The following is a 16791-nucleotide window of genomic DNA, read 5'->3' on the forward strand; positions in this document are numbered from 1 at the left end:
TTTACAAGGAGCTCTTTATAAAACACTTTGATCATCAGGCTCGATACTCCCTCAAAAGAAATGAATTTCACTTCTACTCAATGTACAAAGCAGACGATTTGTCTGTAACGTTGTAGTTTTATAAATGCCGCGTATGTAGCATGTAGTAACGAGCTTTACATAAAGTTACTCATTTTTCTTTCTCCGTTTGCTTGCGCAGAGTCTCTTGCCCATTCAAAATGTAAAGACATAAAGTTATATCAAAAGCGATAATTTCATATTCAGTAACGAACGATGCTTGGTAGAATGTAGCAATACTTATACGTTATACCTCTTTTTTTTTCAGCACAAGAATTTAATCATAGGTTCTTTTAATAGAACCTGACATATTTCGAATTTGGGATACTGTGAAACAGCCAATAACTCCACATGCAAACCATGATAAACACGAGGTTATTAGTATGAAATACATTGTACCGCACATCTTCAATGAAGCTGTATCTTTTTGTGACGTTCTACATCTGCCGCGGTAATTGCCGTCGTGCGCACGGAGCATGTTGTAACGATATATTCCGGTTTGAGAAAGAAAATCACATGAGTTTGATACGCCACACGATGTCTTTCGCCGACGAACATTTCTGTGTGAAAAGATAGTTTCAGAGCCGCGCGTCACATACACGCCTATTCTTCTGAGATCCCTTTTACTTGCGGCAACAGGAAGTACGCGAAATAGCTGAACACTCCAACACTGAGCGCAGACAATATAAATCTGCGAATTGTTCGTGACTCAAATGTTCCATAGCTTTCATTGTGTCCGTACTTTCTCAGCGATCACGTCCTACCGCCCATGATCTTTCCCCAGCCGACCCTCTTCTTGGGCGCTTTGACTGGGCTGCCATCCCCACTGTCGTTTGGTGAGTCGGACTGATCAGCGTTCGTAATGCGTGTGTGCTCCTGATCATTCAACTTCCGAAGGGGGAATACTTTCAGCTTAGTCTAGAAATATTACGAAATATTAAAGAAGAAATCAAAGAGAAAACCATTAATATACCATCTCATGGAGAGACATTGTTTCATTTGTTTTAATATGAATTAAGTTCAATTGCCTAATTTGTTTAATCTTCGAAGAATCAGACTCGCCAATGAGCGCATTCGTACTTGAATACATGAATACATGCCAAAAGTTGACTTTATTCACATGACTAAAATACCTAACCCTTGTTAATAACTGAATATTATTATTATTATTATCATTATTATATTATTAAACATTTAATATCTAAAAAGTTTAAAACATTGATTTTCGCAGAATCGCTCTTCGTGTTCAGAGTAGTAGACGCAAGAAGAAATGACGATTTTGAACATGTTCTGGAAGAAATAAAGAAATTCACACAAAATCACCTTAAGATTCAATGTGGACGCCATTGTGGAAGCTATTGACGATGTAGAATCATTGAGGGCGTCCTTAGCCTTTTGTGGGTCGATCTTTGTTCTCCTGCTCGAGGACGGTCTTCCATTTTGTTCGCTGGTTCCCGCTCTGTTAAATGCATCCCCGTTCCCATTGTTCATGAGAGAACCCGAAATGCTCGTGGCCTTGCCACTTGAACTGTTCAGCAGCGAACGCGTGTGTGAATTCGCTGAGCCCTGTCCACGCAGGGAGGTCGTTGAGTCAGCGTTCACAGAATTACCAGAGTGGAGCCCCGAATAAATCATGACTGTGCTGTCGTTGTCCATCACGCTGTTTTCTGCCGCGTTGCTGATCTGAGAGACTTCGTCACGCCAGCCCGGCCGGGGAGAAGGGGAATCCATGACAGCTCGTGAACTCTTTCGCACCCATGGGCAGCAGGGTCCGACCCGTCGCTCGTATTCCGACTGAACCTGGGAAATAGAAATACAGAACATGTGCTGTGAAGCATCCAATTTCATTTTAGTTTTGTGATGTAGAGGTAAAATAAATTGACAATTCAATGGGCTAGGTACGAAAGAAAACGAAAATGGTGAGATATGTAAATAAAACTAAATTCAAATCAGCGATTATGATTTGTTGACTAGCCAGATCCATTATCCTTATCTGATTTTATTCTATTTCTATGACAACATGAAAATTAACTCCATCAAAGATGACTAACGTTTCCCTTTCTTTGAATCGTAATCGGTCATTAACTCTTCAAAGAAAATTTTCATAAGTAAACTGTTTTCAAGGGGAAAGAAAATGTTTAGACTTCGTTTCCTGAAAGACAGTCATTGATGTTCTAAATGATAATCCTTTATAATCATACAGGGCATTATTTTAATCTTACCATGTGATATAATGCACAGAACTTTTCGTGTCTGCACACCAGCCCAATAAGGGTATAGCACTGATAGATATGAGTCATTTGTTTCATGGATTGACAAACACGTGTACATGTACCTTTACTGAAACAAGTCACATTGTTCGCCAAAGCTGCCGTTACAGCAGTGTGCGTACATATACACTCACCTCCGTGCTAAAGACTCCAAAGAGAAGAAAAATGAAGATGCTCTGAAAAAAGAAAGAAAGAGGTAGTATATGATTAAACAATGACAATTGATAAATATCCTCAGAAATTTCATATTTCATGAACATTTTTTGCTTATTGTGCATATATGCGTTAAACACATACATACTACTGAACGTTTTCGACGTGCACTCGTCGGAGTAGAACCGCACGTATGAAACAAGAAACGCGAACATAACAATTACATAATATTACAATTACAATTACAAAAAAACAATTACATAACAAGAACATTATAATTATATAATTAATGCCATATGAATATGTATGTTACTTTATTATTCTCGTCTCGGACCTCGCAGAGTAGAGACAATGAAAGAGCCAGACATAGGCCTATATGGACCGGATTGACACGGACACATCAAATCGACGAATGGATCACATGCACTGAGATTGCTGTGTTCAATAGTTTTACATTGAGCAGTCTATAAATCATATGTTGCATGGAAATTAACTCAGTTCTCATGACGTTATTTCCAATTTGCCAATCCTTGCATAGAATAAACATGTCTGAATCCCATATTGACCTTTATCATTGAGTCTAGGGTTGTCTACATTGTAGATTCACAGCTTACCTCGGCCAGTTTATTGCAGGCCCAGATGGCGTTTACTGCCCCTAAGTTCATGCGGAGGGCGAGGATGAAGAGACCCCAGTCCAGCATGAGAAATAACGAAACGACGGCGCATGCTCTTGCATTAGGTCTGTGGAATTATGCAGAAGTATTAGCATATTAGAGCGCAAAATTCACTTGCATGATTGGCCAAGTTTCAGGAAGGACACTTGCCACATTTTCTTTTTTTTTTTTTTTTTTTTTTTTTTGCAATCGCCAGTATTACCAGGACCTCAGATATTTCAATGCACTCTTTTCCAGGTTTCCCCGACTTTCAGAAAACTCCATACGATGTTCAATGATATTTGTCAATTGATATCAGCCTAATTTGCGAGTAACAGAGGAAATGAAATTGCGGGTGGATTACGTGGTTAGAAATGAGGATAGCCCATGAATGACTTTCATTTGCATGCTCTAATGTTTGTAGCGTGACGATGTATAATTCAGTGTAATGCGTAATGACATGAGGTTTGCAGATGATCCGTTTGTCATGTCACTCTGCGTTCATGAGCTGAAAAATTGATAGGTTTGCGACCATATTCAAGGTTTTAATTTGTCTACGTCTGCCTCAATTCAAGCATGACGCTTGCTAATAGAAAAAAAAATGCTCCTATAAAAGTAGATCTTTTTTTTTCTGTTTTGACCATGTCAGCATTTTGCTGCACGATCATGTCTGCGCGTCGATGCTGATGAAGTATTTCATTTTCCCTCGCAGACCACAGATGGCGCATGACCAAAAGTGACAAAATTGGAGCATCCGAGTAAAACGCTTTTCATTTCATCTTCTATTAATAATAAAAAAGGATCATCGGATCTTTAAAACCATTTGTTATTTACGCGGGCATGATGGAAAGCATTTACTAAATGATGTGGTACGAGGGAAGTTGTATTCAATATGTAAAGTGTCCAAGATCAATTTAGTATAATGTACTAATTCACTGCCGTTCAGTGTCATTGAGGTTTCATAATATGCCATACCGGGCATGGTGTTAATGCTGTCTTACGCACACCTCATTTTGCTTATTGTGAATGATAAATGTATAATGACGTCACTTTGTCGACGATACCTTTTGTTCTGGTTTTACTTACACAACACTTAGAACTTGTGGAAGATTTTTCCTGTCCCTCTTTTTCGTCGTTACATACTCGTAGAGAACGTAGCAAAGACACACATAATTGGTCTAGAAGAAATTAAAATAGAAATTCCAGAAATGAAAAACCAAAAAAAAAAAAAAAGTCACAAGAGCAAGGGACATGAGGTATGTACTTGGTTAGCTGTGTTATTACATGAGCATAAACGTGACAGTATCAGTAACTCAGTGTGCCGTCAAAATGCTCGTGATAATAACAGAGAACGGTTTCGGGACAAAGTACTATTTAGTTAAGTAAATAGATAGGTAAATGAATAGATAAATGTGTGAAGGAATAAATGAATAAGAACAAAATTCTTAATGAATAAACGAAAAACCGATAATGCATTATCGTTTCTAATACCTGATATTATGCTTTACAGGGTTTTAATCGTTCACATCCCGAAATGAATTGCCTCGCCTTCCACTATGAACTGTAAACGACTGCCACTAGCGTTACACGTTTCTCGAAACATGTCGGCAAATCGTCCCACAAGCTTTGTAAATATCTTCCTCAGACATTTCAGATATACCTAATGTCAGGAAAATCATTCTCCTATTCACTCTTGTATTTGAGCAAATACTTTCAGGTCTGTCAACTATATAATCAATTTTGTTCTTTTCCATAAGGTAACAAAAATCAGAAGCGTTATACCAGCCCAAACACACACAACAAAATAAAAAGATAACAAGAATGGCTTACCGCTATGATGAGCAAACCAGGAACGAGGAAGGCGAAAATAATGTCTTCCTCAACCGGAAGAAAGCAGCTAGAAAATGGAAATTTAAGCGAGAGTATAGAAAAATTTTCAATTCATCAGAATGTGGCAATTCCATTCATCGATGCATCATATATCACAGGACAGAAATGATGGACAAATATCAATGAATTATAGATATTCCAAACTCAGTGGTGTTCATACAGCACCTCCTTTTCTATAAGTTGGAGAGCTTTTTATTTTTTTTTTCTTAGACCTGTTGTGGTGGTGAATGTTAACGATAGGTGGGGAGATATGTAGAATAGATGGTATCAACCTTTTAAATCAGTCAATTAGGCAACTATGAATTTCAGTAGCAGCCGGATAAAATATGTGAACTGATGGCTTACAAAGTAAGAAGCGGAAAATAAACCTGATATTACGTACTAGGTGTCGTTGCCGTATTTGTTGAGATTAAGACCGGCGGTGCTGGCTACCACGAAGAGAGGGGTAATCCAACCTAGTGCGCAGTACTGAGATGTGCTTCCAATGTCTGGGGTCTTGTACGTGGCCTAGTCCATGGAACACGCGGAGAAGGGAGTGAATGATAGCATCAAAGCAATGCCAAGCATACAGATATCGCAACTGATATTCCAAATTCTGAAATGATATTCCTCATGCATGTTCATTTTGAATTCAGATAATTGAGAAATCAAACAAAAAACGCAGCACTTTGCACAAAACTGTGATATTTCACTATCAGAGACGAGACCAATTCTCGGGAGTAATGAACAGACAGAAAAAAAGAAACAAACAAACAAACAAAAAACTAGCCACAGTGACAAAGTCTGTGCCGTTCGAATGCAGCAATGAAATGAAGAATTCATTAAAAAAAACCCTCTCTAATAACAAACGGGTGTCTAAGATCATTAATTTACCTTCAGTACTATTTGGACGATCATGCCCAGAGTCCAGAATGCTTCTGATAACTCGAAGAAATGAATCATCAGAGCCACAGCTCGACAGATAGCCTGCAGAAAGAGAAAACGACCATGCAACAGTACTTAAATTTCAGGTTAAAAACATTTGAAATGAAAGGAACTAAACATTATGCCTACATACATTGCCCTTACAGTGTTCTGTACAACAAAGAAGGTAGGCCTCCTTGAAACAAATCTGTTCACCTCACAAGATGCATGGAGAACATCAGCACAGAGATAGAACATTAAAAGATGCTGGTATTGACTGCCCGCAGGGACATTAATTTCTCCAAAAGTGCATCTTTGAACACACGTACCCTAATGAATTGTGCCATAGGTACCATTGAACGAATCATCGGAACTATAACTTTGTTAACAGGAGGTTACTCTACATGTTCACGTGTTATTTCATCTTATTTCGTTGTGTAAGTGGTCTGCATTATCTGACTAGAAATTCTCTCCCTGCACGTCCATTACCCCCTCCACCTCTCTCTCTCTCTCTCCCTCTCTCTCTCTCTCCCTCTCTCTCTCTCTCTCCCTCCCTCTCTCTCTCTCTCTCTCTCTCTCTCTCTCTCTCACTATGCCTTGCCATGCCATTTCCCACAAAGAGTATGCAGGCTTTCAAGAACACATGAAGCCATCTGCCTTAGATCAATACACGGATTTGGAAAAACACCGTTATATTGCATTGTATTGTGAGAGATAATTAGCACCAATACCATGCACAAAAGCTCTCCCTCAATGTACCTTCTATTGCAGTTTGATATCATTTGCGCTGGCAGCGTTGCATCTTGTTTATAAGGTGTTATCTTCTTTTCTTTTAAAGCATTACTTTAACTTTCACATTATATTGCGTGCATGACCTTTTCGGCACAAGATTTCGGAAGAGTAGGTTGAATATAGGATGTTATACAACACATGTATAGATCCTTGCCATCTGTTTGGATGAATGCGGGTCACATGACATTCAGAGAATCAGCTATCCCACGTCACTCTGTCGTTGAATAGAATGGTTAAACTTCCACGCTCATGTAATATTCAGAACCATCGCTCTCACAAACATTGAATGATAGGATTCACTGAGGGTTATATAGGGGGATTTAATGCTGGAAGAAAAAACAAACATAACAGTGATGAGAAGGGAAAGAAGTTTAGATGTAACATATTTGAAAAAACCCAGTTAGAGGGGTTACAAAAGATATAAATTTATGAAGAAAGAAATAGATAGAACGACTGACAGAAAAAAAAAATTGTGGGAGAGAAAAAAACCCTCATTTTCAAGATATATTAATATAATCTTTTTGCTGATTACACAGTTGAGTGCTGAAGTGGATTTAATTGATCGAACACCTTGCAACTGATCGATTTGCCCTGCATCGACGTAATTAGGCACCGAATTAATCAGTGTCTAGTAGTAGCCACGATTAAAAAAAAAAAAAATCACAGGCACACTAGTACATACTCTGGCAGGATTTGAACCTCCGATCTCCTAATCACTGACATTTACGCCGATGTAAGTCAAATAACAGCTTTGACAATCAGTTGCAATAAAAACAACTCGACGCAAGTTTTTCATTAATCTAAATAAACAATGACTTTTATCAGATGTGACATGGCTTTGCAACTAATTGCCCGAAGAAAATTACATCTTAATGCAGTCTTTACAATGCTTATGAGCAAGATATGGCTTTGAGAGGCTCTTTACGCCATCGCGTGGCCATTATCATTTGAGTGCTCATTGGAGTTGGAACAGATTGCTAGCATTAACAAACTGTGACAAGGCTTACTGTAATCAACTCTCCGATGCAATGAACAATAACGACCACCAATTGCCTATGCGCCTAGCTATCTTTCTATCCCTCCATATTTACTCCAATAGTTTTCAATAACAGGTTATCATGTGTTATCTTTTACGGAGAGTTTAGGCGAATTACGGGTGAAAATTACAAAAATTCTAAGGTCATTCATATGAGATGGCATTTATTTTTTTATCCTCCGAACGACAGACAACAATGACGTGAGTCTATGAACTAGGAAAGACGATGAGAGAAGATTGTTTACATCTCGAGCTCAGCCAGTTGTGACTAAAACTGAACACTTTTACAGTTTCAAATCTCAATTCAGCTGATATGTTCTTCTCCTTGACCTTCAATTTTGAACCATTCAGATTTGCTGCGCAGGTCTTGGCAGAAAATATATTGACTACGATAAACTGTGATAACTACCGGAGCGCCTACGTACTTTCGACGCTAATTATATTGTAATCAGGCAACTGCGGTAAAGACATAGGCCTAATAAATGAAGATTAATATCGGACATAAAGCACACACGCACACACCAGCGAACGCACACACGCACATACGCGCACACCCATACACGTTCATAGGAACACACAATCCTACAGATAAAAGCCTCTTCAATTTACTCCAGAACTCGGTTTCTTTTTTTCCCCAAAGGAATTGAACAAAGAAACAAACACATTCTTCAGAGGTATACACCTCTGGAAGCCACCTTATGTCCTTCCTGAAAGTTTGGTTTGCTAGGTTTAAGTAACTAGGAGAAAGGTAGACTATAATCAATATCACCATTATTACTATTCATATGGCTACAAGAACTGTTCATGTGGCTGCAATAATAACTTATATGGATTATAGCCACATAATCAATAAATGCTTATTGGCCACCCTGCAGGGCGAAATAAAGAAGTTAAATAGATAAACAAACGAACAAATAAATAAATTTAATAACTAGCCTAAATGAATACGTAAACAAATGAATGTGTAGATCGATTTTGCAGTAAGATGCAGTTGTTCAAGAATGTGTCACGAATGTGTTGCCTTGTCAAACGGAAGATACACAGCTGACATAAGATTCAATGTTTACTTGGTTTTATTAACACGCGCATGGAAATTGGTGTGTTGATGTGTTGGTTTTCCGCTAATCACCTGAATGTGACGAGTAAATCATATCTACACATCACTATTTCTCTAGGGGCGCTGAAAGGGAGGGACCACTGGACATTCGACACCATGGCCCGAATTTACGAAGGTGGTACAAATGAAACCATGGAGCGCCAATAGTGTTGCATGGAATATTTCGTTACGAAATCAGTCATTTCGTTGATGAAATGATTATTTTGTAACGAAATGACATTATTTTGTAACCAAATGAACATTTCGTCCAAGAAATGATAATTTCGTTAACGAAATGGTCATTATTGTCGACGAAATTTAATGACCGATTTCGTAGCGAAATTTCCGTGCGACACTTGGCGTTCCATTGTTTTTGTCCATGGTTTAAAGGGATCGTATAGTTTTGGTTGAGACTTAACTTCAGGTTTTTATCATTTTTTTTTTTTTTTTGGTGAGAAAGTGAGAAACCTCTATGAAATATGAAAGAGCATGTAATTCCATGAGGATTTCAACGTTTATTTGATGAAAATTGATTTTGAAATGGCTGAGATAATAATCCTAAAACAGAGCGATCCTATTAAAGTGTGGGACCCACATTTTATTACGATCGTTTTATTTTACTTTGTTTTTGGATGTTTCAGCTATTCCAAACCCGATTTTCATCAAATTAACTTTGAATTCCTCTGAAAATGGTATGCTCTGAACTATTTCATAAGTGTTTTCTTGGTATCTCGCAAAAAAGTTAAAGCCCAATTTTCATCTCAACCAATACTGTACCATCCCTTTAAACCATGATTTCATTTGTACCACTTTCATGAATTCGGGTCCACAGGAATACAATCAGTCCACTCAACTTATGCAGCATTATGGTTTCAGCCGGCTTGCACTCCAAGTGCATGTATTCAGTACACCCAAGGAAATTCAAAATCGGGGTGCGTGGAATAAACGCGCCGGTTAATAAGTATGAATATTCAAAGTCACTACACGAGACGGAAAAGATAATCTCTCACCAGGTTGGCTGTGGCGTAGAGACCGCTGACCAGGGTGATATGTTGGGCGCTCATGGTAAGCAGGAAGCAACAGACAGTGATGGCGCGGTCCGATTCGAATTTCCTTCGATTAAAAAAAAAAATAAAGAAGGAGAGCAGCAACAGAGATGGAAATAAGAGCAACAAACTGAAATAACATAATCATAATGATATCGCATGGTGTAAAAACTAACTAACTGAAATAAGCAGTATAATATATCTATTTAATTTCCTTTGTCTTTTGCACTCATCGTTATTATCCATACTTCAATATCTATCAATAACTAGACAGCGGCCACATCAAATGCAACATCATACTTGATATTTGCAAATTATACAAATATATTATTTACAGAAAATTATACAAAATATTATACAAACTTTAAACCGAACAACATAATGTCCACTTATACAGTATACTGCTGTGAAATAATGTGATGTGAGAAACGTATTAGTAATGCATTTGCGTGCTTTAAAATGCTTTCTGTTATACTTTATCCTTAGTAAAAACTATCAAACTAAGAATTTATCTGCAATCTTAGTGTACGTGATTTAGTAATGAATCATTGCAGTAGAGCTATATTATCCGATGTATTTTTCTTCCTTTCATCTGCAAAATGTAGGTAACTGTTTTCAAAGATTAGACCACTACTAACCGATTGGCATAGATCAGCATGATGAGTGTTGAGAATATGAGGATGATCGAAATGACCAATGCTGCCACCACCTCGTCCGGTAGATTGGTTGGGTTGAGAGGCGATGTGGTCTGCAGATTGAATGGGGAGACAGTTGTTGTTAGTTTCTAAGATTCCTCAAACAATCATTTCTGATTTATAATAATGAAATAAAAGAGAGGAAAATGCGAGTTGATAACAAAACTTTTAGTGTTGGGATGATGAAGGTTTCTTGTCAGTGAAATTATGCTGCCATTTTCGTTTCGTTTCGTTTCTTTCATTTCCAACAAAAATAATCATAACATTTGGATACACATAATATCACTACAATGTGATGAAGTACACACAAACTGTGCACTGAGATACAATGTTGTAAATTTTGCGGTAAATGCCGAAAGAAACTTGTTGGAAATAGAGGGGGCTGTTAAAAAGCAGCACATGTAGTTTGCAGTCCCCTCATAAAAATATCTGATTACAAAATTACAAAACTTACATTTGTTACGGCGCACTTTGCCACCTGACAAGCTTATCAAAGGTGAAGGAGAGAGAGAGAGAGAGAGAGAGAGAGAGAGCAAGAAAGAGAGAAAGGGAGAGAGAGAACAAGTTCAAATGGAGATTGGAGTCTTTGGTATTTGCATATCCGATTCGTGAAGAAATGAGAAATTACGAGAAAAAAAAAATGAAGTATCGATTTACAGTTGTAGGAGTCGTGTATTCATTTTAGGCCTTTTGAATAAAAAAAAAAATAAAAAAAAAAAAACTTCCCAGAACTGACATGCCATTCATAACTTGAAAAAAACTCCCAAAACAACAAGCAAAACAAAACAAAACATGTGAACTTAACTGGCATGCCATTATTAATCCCTTATGGGAGGAAAAGATCCTAAATCTCAACTGGAACTACGTTCATCTCGGCATAGACTTAGGGCTTATATCAGGCAGTACTGTGTATATTATTTAAACTTGACATTTCACCACCGAGTTTTTTAAGGCCTTATAAATGTCATCAGATTTCTTTCGGGATTTTTTGTGTGTGTGATGATGTTTGCTTGACAAAGACTACAGGATACTTAGCAAAGAATGAATAATTACCCCCTTATCTTTATCGCCAGACATTATGATTCAGCGAGCAAGTTTTGTTTTATAGAAGACTGCCATATTCTAAATTAATTCATAATTAATACGCAGTCGGATAACACGTACTGCGTGACTGCGCAAAAACCATCCCGTTCAATACACCAACCCCTATTTGAGTCTTAAATGTCTCCGCTCATCCGTTTTAAAGGGTGTACTGTACACATAGATGTTTACCATCTAATTATGCTGCTTTTAAACAAACAGTATGGCTGCAGTCAGAATTTGATTTAATTTGTCATCGTGATAGCGGGAAACTTGAACACAAATATGGGTTGCATGTTTAAAGGGGTATTCCAGACGATTTTCATAATTTCACATCATGTAGTACATAAATCGACAGTTCCATGTGCTATAGATTTGTGGAAATTATTGTGGTCCTTGAGCAGAGAAACCAATACTCTGAAAGATCTCACACAAAATTGCTTTGAACAGTGTTGATGACATAGGAGCCTCACATATTTCAGAAATGTAGAAGCGTAATTCCATTAAATACGGCTTGCTTGCAAGTTCACCTGTGTAAAATCTATTCATACGTCCTTCTTTTGTTCTCCATCCTTGAGCCCCAACTCATGCATTCTTATGGTGAGGCTGCCATGTCATCATCCTTGTTCATTGCAATTTGTTATAAATTTTGAAAACTTTCTTATTCCTCATCCCAATCATTATAAATTCTAAAACCTGTACTCAGTATGACTAATAGGGCCTAGTTGTTCAAATGCAAAAGTCTGAAAATCATCCGGAGGTCTCCTTTAAGCATGAAGGTACAAACAAACCTCCATGGTTCAAGTGAATCATTCTACAGGTTCTGCAAAGTGTAGAGATAAACAAATATGGTCGTCCTTTGCAACGTCTTCGTAGTCTGTGTTTAAAGGACCATTTGTCTATCACAGAGACAGATATTAAACAAACCATAAGAAGGGATGAGGGAAATCCGTCTTACCGTTACTAGGGTAGTCGTGTCAGTCATGGTGACTGTCTCAACGGTGGTCAGATTAGAAGAATTCCAAAACACGTAGTCGACTGTGATATACATCCGCCTGAGCTCCACGAACTGTAACAAAGGGTAAATATAAACTAATATAGCCTAATAATATGCATGCCCGTCAGCCCTAAGGGTAGAAATAAGCGTAAGATGTATCATGTACAATTCCGCAGAATGAAGACCCCTTTATGTTCAACATCATTTGAGAAATGAGATATTCATTTGATTTATTCATTATTCTACAAACATTGAGGAAAATGCAAACTTCAAAAGTTTTTGATACAAACTTCAAATTTTTATCACTGGGAGCACAGGGCACCTTCGCTATCTTCATGGAGGGAAAGGTCGGATTTGACCGGTGTTGAAATATAATGCATCAAGAAATGGAAGAAGGAAAATTTTGGTGTTTTTGTTTTTGTTTTCGTTAGATTTACTCATCATCACCTGTAAGCATTTCACCTGCGATATGTCCGTCCTATTAAACATGATAAAAGAGTCATACGATATACTCTTGTTCAAGAGAGTACTTCATGAATTTATGGTGGTATTTCTGTACATATGAAAGCTTAAAACGAGTTTGTCTGTGTAAAAATTCAGGAGAAGAAAACAACAACAACAACAACAACAACAACAATAACAACAACAACAACAACAACAACAACAACAACAACAACAACAACAACAACCCTGGGCTATTTTTTAATCATCCGGGTCAATCAACCTAAAGACATCGGTGAACAAACAGGTCCAGCGTGGCTTCGTTTAGTTAAATACTCAACACTGCTGCCCCAATTTACAACATTATTCAAATAAAATTTGAGGTGCAGATTTAGTTAATAGTCTAAAACAAGAGCGAAAAATTTGCATAACCCATACCCAAGATTCCAACACAGTGCTTTGGCTAAAGAGCAAAATCAATGTTTGCAAACTCATGTTGATCTTTTTAAATATTTAGAAAGTTCCAGTATACCTGCAAGTTTTGGTAAATGACAGAGGTTATAATCATAATCAATTAAACACGTCGAGTGGTGTTAGGTGCAACTTTTGATATATTTTTGGGTTTTGGGCTACTGCCACTTTCTCGATATCATGAAAGTTCATTTAAAAATCCAGTTTACTTTTGGGAGCAGTGATTTAAAAAAATTTAAAGATATCACATTTGATGCATTTGTGTAGGTCTGTTGTATCACAAGACATCCTGCTATAATACATTTCGCAATAAAGAGTAAAATATAAGGAGATATTAGTATTTTTCTTATAAACCATAACTGCAGACAGTTTAGTCTGGAAACATTTTTATTATAACCATTGTTCACATTTTGTGTATTCAACAACACTAAACATCAATTATACGGGTTAAAATTTTTACAGTGGTTGTTTCTATCCCTAACTCACATTTTAGAACTATCTTAAAGCATTATTGCTGGTTTTTGTTTCATCTGCAAATAGTAAATTATGCCTTTAATCCATGTAGGCTTATCTTACTTACAGCTGGGATGGAAAACTCATGACAGAGTGTGAATAGACTTGGTGTAATGTGAAGATAGATGCAGCCTTCCAAAAGTCGTTAGGAAATGTGACCCTCAAGCCATGTCGAAATGACGACACCGACAAGGGTGATCAAGTTAAAATCGCTGAAGGCTCAAAGAAGCTCACGATATCAATGATTCCATTGTGATCTGAGGTGACAAAATAGAATGGAAAGTCATAGTCAAAGTATTATGTGTGACAAGATATAATATTGTTTATGATATTACTTTATAGTTTTATACTCTGCAGTTTCATCCTTCGCTAGTAAAGTACCCCGCTTTGGAGCTACATGCATTTTGATGATGACGAACGGGCAAATTTTTTATTCGAATTGTATACGCAGGGGCAAAGTCCGGGGGGGGGGGGGGGGGACCAGAAGGGATAGTTGTGTATAACTAGCAGATATATGAAAATTATAATAATGATAATACAACAATATATACAATTAATATACAACAACCTTCAAATAGTATAATCACGTATTTCAAATTGTATCGTGTTGTGTTTTTCCCGTCATGCATGCTTATTAGACATTAGATGTCTTACTCTGACACAAATGCACTACATCTCCTTCTTTTTTTCCCCACCGACAAAGAAGCAAGAGACATTTCATCAATGATTATCGTGACCCAAACACCGAAATCTGATAGGTATTTTGTCTTGAAACTAGTATCGAATTCACAAAGGTTTCTGCATACAGGTACCTACTGCGTTAAATCATTCATTGCTTGTTGTATACATTTGATAGATCAAACACCCAGCTATTAAAGGTAAACGACGGGTCTAGCCATATAGTCCATGCATATCACACTCTTATCCTGCCAGGTTCTAGTTAGGACGTGACACCTTCACCGTATCATATTCAACGACTCGTGAACAAGTGTAGAAATTGCTTCTGGTCGAAGAATGATGCCTGATAAGCAACATAGTCATGATGATTGTGTGCCCACAAATTGACCTTCTGTATTCAACTTCACTTCTTATATGGCAGTGTTTGGACGTGACGACAAGTGTATACACGTCAATTAACTTTAGCCTTCTCGATCATAACATAAAAAGGAATTAGGAGTAAAGTCTGATCACCAATGTAAAGTTAAAGGAATGGTATATTTTCAGTGGAGATTGGGCTTCGGGTTTCCAACTTTTTTGAGAGAGAGATAATGAGAAACCTCTTATTTAATATGAAAGAACATACAATTCTTAAAGGAATTCTATGTTTATTTGATGAAAATTGCTTTTGAAATGGATGAGATATCCAAAAACAAAGAGGTGCTAATAAAAGATGGGGCCCGCCTTTTATTAGGACCACTTTGTTTTAATTTGATTTTGGATGTCTCCGCCATTTCAAAACCGATTTTCATCAAGATAAACGTTCCATTCCTCTTAGAAATGTATGTTCTTTATCATTTCATGAGTGATTTCTAATCATCTCGCAAAATGTTAAAATCTGAATCCCCATCTCAACCAAAATTATACCATCTCTTTAACCCACTATTTCTCTCCCTCCCCCCCCCTCTCTCTCTCTCTCTCTCTCTTACTTTGTGTAACACATGAACAATCCGGTAAAAATTGTTTGACTTTCTACGTTTTTACTTTTGATTACTGTTTGTTAACCATTGTTGGAAGAGATAGAAAATCATGTTTTATTGATGTGATGTAGGTGATAGACGCTATCCAAAATCGCGTTTTCCTAGAATGGGTTTACACTATTCCCAGAGGGTTTTATATATAACATACAATTTCATGCAGCTTTAGACTAGTTTTAAGCAACTGATGACACATACAAGCATATTCAAGAGCATATTTACCTGTTTACATGAAAGAAAATTTTGATCTATCAATATGTCATCTTAGTGATTTCTAAGATATTACAAAACATTTGTAATACCTTTCACTAATCTGCTTTAAAGATCTAATATATTCTATCACTTCAATGGATTCAAGTCCTTATTCCACGTCCACATTGTCCACAAAATACAATGTTGACAATTTGTAAGGTTGGATGGTGCGAAAATTTGAAGTTTAAAGTATCGGTAAAATTCGATGTATCCCGTAGGGGGATAACAGATGGAGATAAATGATAATCATGCCAAAGTAACCTGTTTGAATGATGTGTCATTAAATTGAAATTACACCCCTCATTCTCTCAGAATCTTGGGATGCTAAATAGTGTATTGAGGATACAAATATCAAGAATTTTGAACAGATTTACAAATACATTTGGTGAAATTAGAGTTTCCTGCGTAAAGGTCGTAAAGAAGTCGCATATTCACGAGTCTAAAGGCTGAATGTTTTGCTGCAGTGAATGTCTAATGAATACAAATCATAAACACTACAATTCACACAACGGCACAAATATACCCACTGGTCTCTTTCTCACAATGAAGTATACAGTATTGATATATGGGAGACCTGACCAGAAATAATGTACACAAGGGGTCTAGGTGCATGCCTTGGAAGTGATCTTATGGAACCACTTCCAGCATTCTTTCTAGCAGCATGTTAAAAATATGGAATCACATGAAAATGTTTTCTTTCTTGCGATAGGTAGCCATAACAACTCTGACGTAGCCAAGTAAATCCGTGCTAT

At 37.2% G+C, this 16791-nt stretch overlaps 1 protein-coding gene across 1 annotated transcript; it reads right to left on the reverse strand.

Annotated features, from left to right (window-relative positions):
* Nucleotides 1-375: 375 nt before the first annotated feature.
* Nucleotides 376-12734, reverse strand: LOC140229457 (cadherin EGF LAG seven-pass G-type receptor 3-like). The gene is made up of 11 exons (XM_072309710.1): nt 12630-12734; nt 10535-10644; nt 9861-9963; nt 5897-5989; nt 5406-5530; nt 4964-5030; nt 4220-4311; nt 3095-3221; nt 2462-2503; nt 1381-1857; nt 376-975 (listed from the first exon to the last, which is right to left on the reverse strand). The coding sequence occupies exons 1-11, from the start codon at nt 12720-12722 to the stop codon at nt 811-813; spliced, it is 1494 nt and encodes a 497-aa protein (XP_072165811.1). The 5' UTR covers nt 12723-12734; the 3' UTR covers nt 376-810.
* Between the last annotated feature and the right edge of the window lie 4057 nt (nt 12735-16791).

Source organism: Diadema setosum, chromosome 6 (assembly GCF_964275005.1).
Source record: "Diadema setosum chromosome 6, eeDiaSeto1, whole genome shotgun sequence".
Classification (NCBI taxonomy): Eukaryota; Metazoa; Echinodermata; class Echinoidea; order Diadematoida; family Diadematidae; genus Diadema; species Diadema setosum.